General features: G+C 40.5%; 1 protein-coding gene across 1 annotated transcript in view; it reads right to left on the bottom strand.

The window, feature by feature from the left end:
- Position 1: 1 nt before the first annotated feature.
- LOC119591514 (kelch-like ECH-associated protein 1B) overlaps positions 2-1,186 on the bottom strand; it is a gene marked incomplete at its 3' end in the record, with an annotated part of 45,445 nt that continues 44,260 nt past the window's right edge. The window contains 2 exon segments of the mRNA XM_037940264.1: positions 2-172; positions 403-1,028. Coding sequence (XP_037796192.1) covers positions 18-172; positions 403-1,028 — 781 coding nt within the window.

The following is a 1,186-nucleotide window of genomic DNA, read 5'->3' as shown; positions in this document are numbered from 1 at the left end:
AAAAAAAAGTATCAGTGCTATCTCGCATCGCAGTGCAGGAGGCATGGATGAAAGGATGACGCTGATGCATGGCCAGATCTGCCCCACGGTAGAGGTTTACACTCCGACCACTCGTTCCGATGATAATCATAAACTTCCACCGATGACAGGAATTGGCTGCCATCATAGCCACCTGCGGGATATTGAAAATGAATAAGTTGCTTGATATCAAAATAGCCAAACGTACTGAGTGGAATAATCTCATTTTTCTTAAAAGTTATTTGTATTTCAATTAAGACCATCTGCTACTACATAACAATTTACAAATATTAGATCACCATAAACATAAATTAAGCACTCAAGACCAATAATCAATCCTGAACATTCTGTATGTTTTCATAAAAAATATCTCGGATTACTTACCCATAACAAATATTTTACCATCCCATACAGATACAGTCATAGCCGATCTTGGAATCTTGATTGATGCTACAGATGACCATACATCCGTTTCAGTATCATACTTTTCCACAGAACAGAGCTGATGGCGTCCATCATAACCCCCTATCACATATATGCAGTTTCTAAGAGAACACACACCAGCACCACTTCGGGGTATTTTCATGGATGAAACAAAAGTCCACTGGTTATTTTCTGGATGATAACACTCCACAGAATTCAAACGATGTTCCCCATCATAGCCACCTACTGCATACATTAATCTATTCACCACCGCTACACCAACACCCATCCGTGCCTTTGACATGGGTCGCACTAAGGCCCAAGTGTTGTCATCAGGGTCGTACTTCTCAACACTACTGTGAAATCGTGCACCATTTGATCCACCAACAGCATACAGTTGTCCATCCAGCACTGCCACCCCTAATCTGTTGCGTGGCGTGTGCATGCGAGACATCTGTCTCCAACAGTTGCTAATGGGGTTAAAGGAGTCCACCCAGTTGCTGTCATGATAGTTTCCGTTTGGGAGAATGTTTCTTCCTCCCACCGCATAGAAGATTCCTCTCAAATACGCTGCACCAAGACCTGACCTGGAAGATGTTAAAATATTTCTTGAAGTGTTTAAAAAGAAATTGGAATAACCCACTGCAATAAATGTCAAAAATTACTAAACTGTGCTGTAACAAAATAACCTTAAAATAATTTTACAACCACGTTTTGCACCACTTATAAAAAGACTAGATAATCT

Source organism: Penaeus monodon, chromosome 28 (genome assembly GCF_015228065.2).
Source record: "Penaeus monodon isolate SGIC_2016 chromosome 28, NSTDA_Pmon_1, whole genome shotgun sequence".
Taxonomy (NCBI): Eukaryota; Metazoa; Arthropoda; class Malacostraca; order Decapoda; family Penaeidae; genus Penaeus; species Penaeus monodon.
This window is presented reverse-complemented; position numbering and strand designations above follow the sequence as displayed.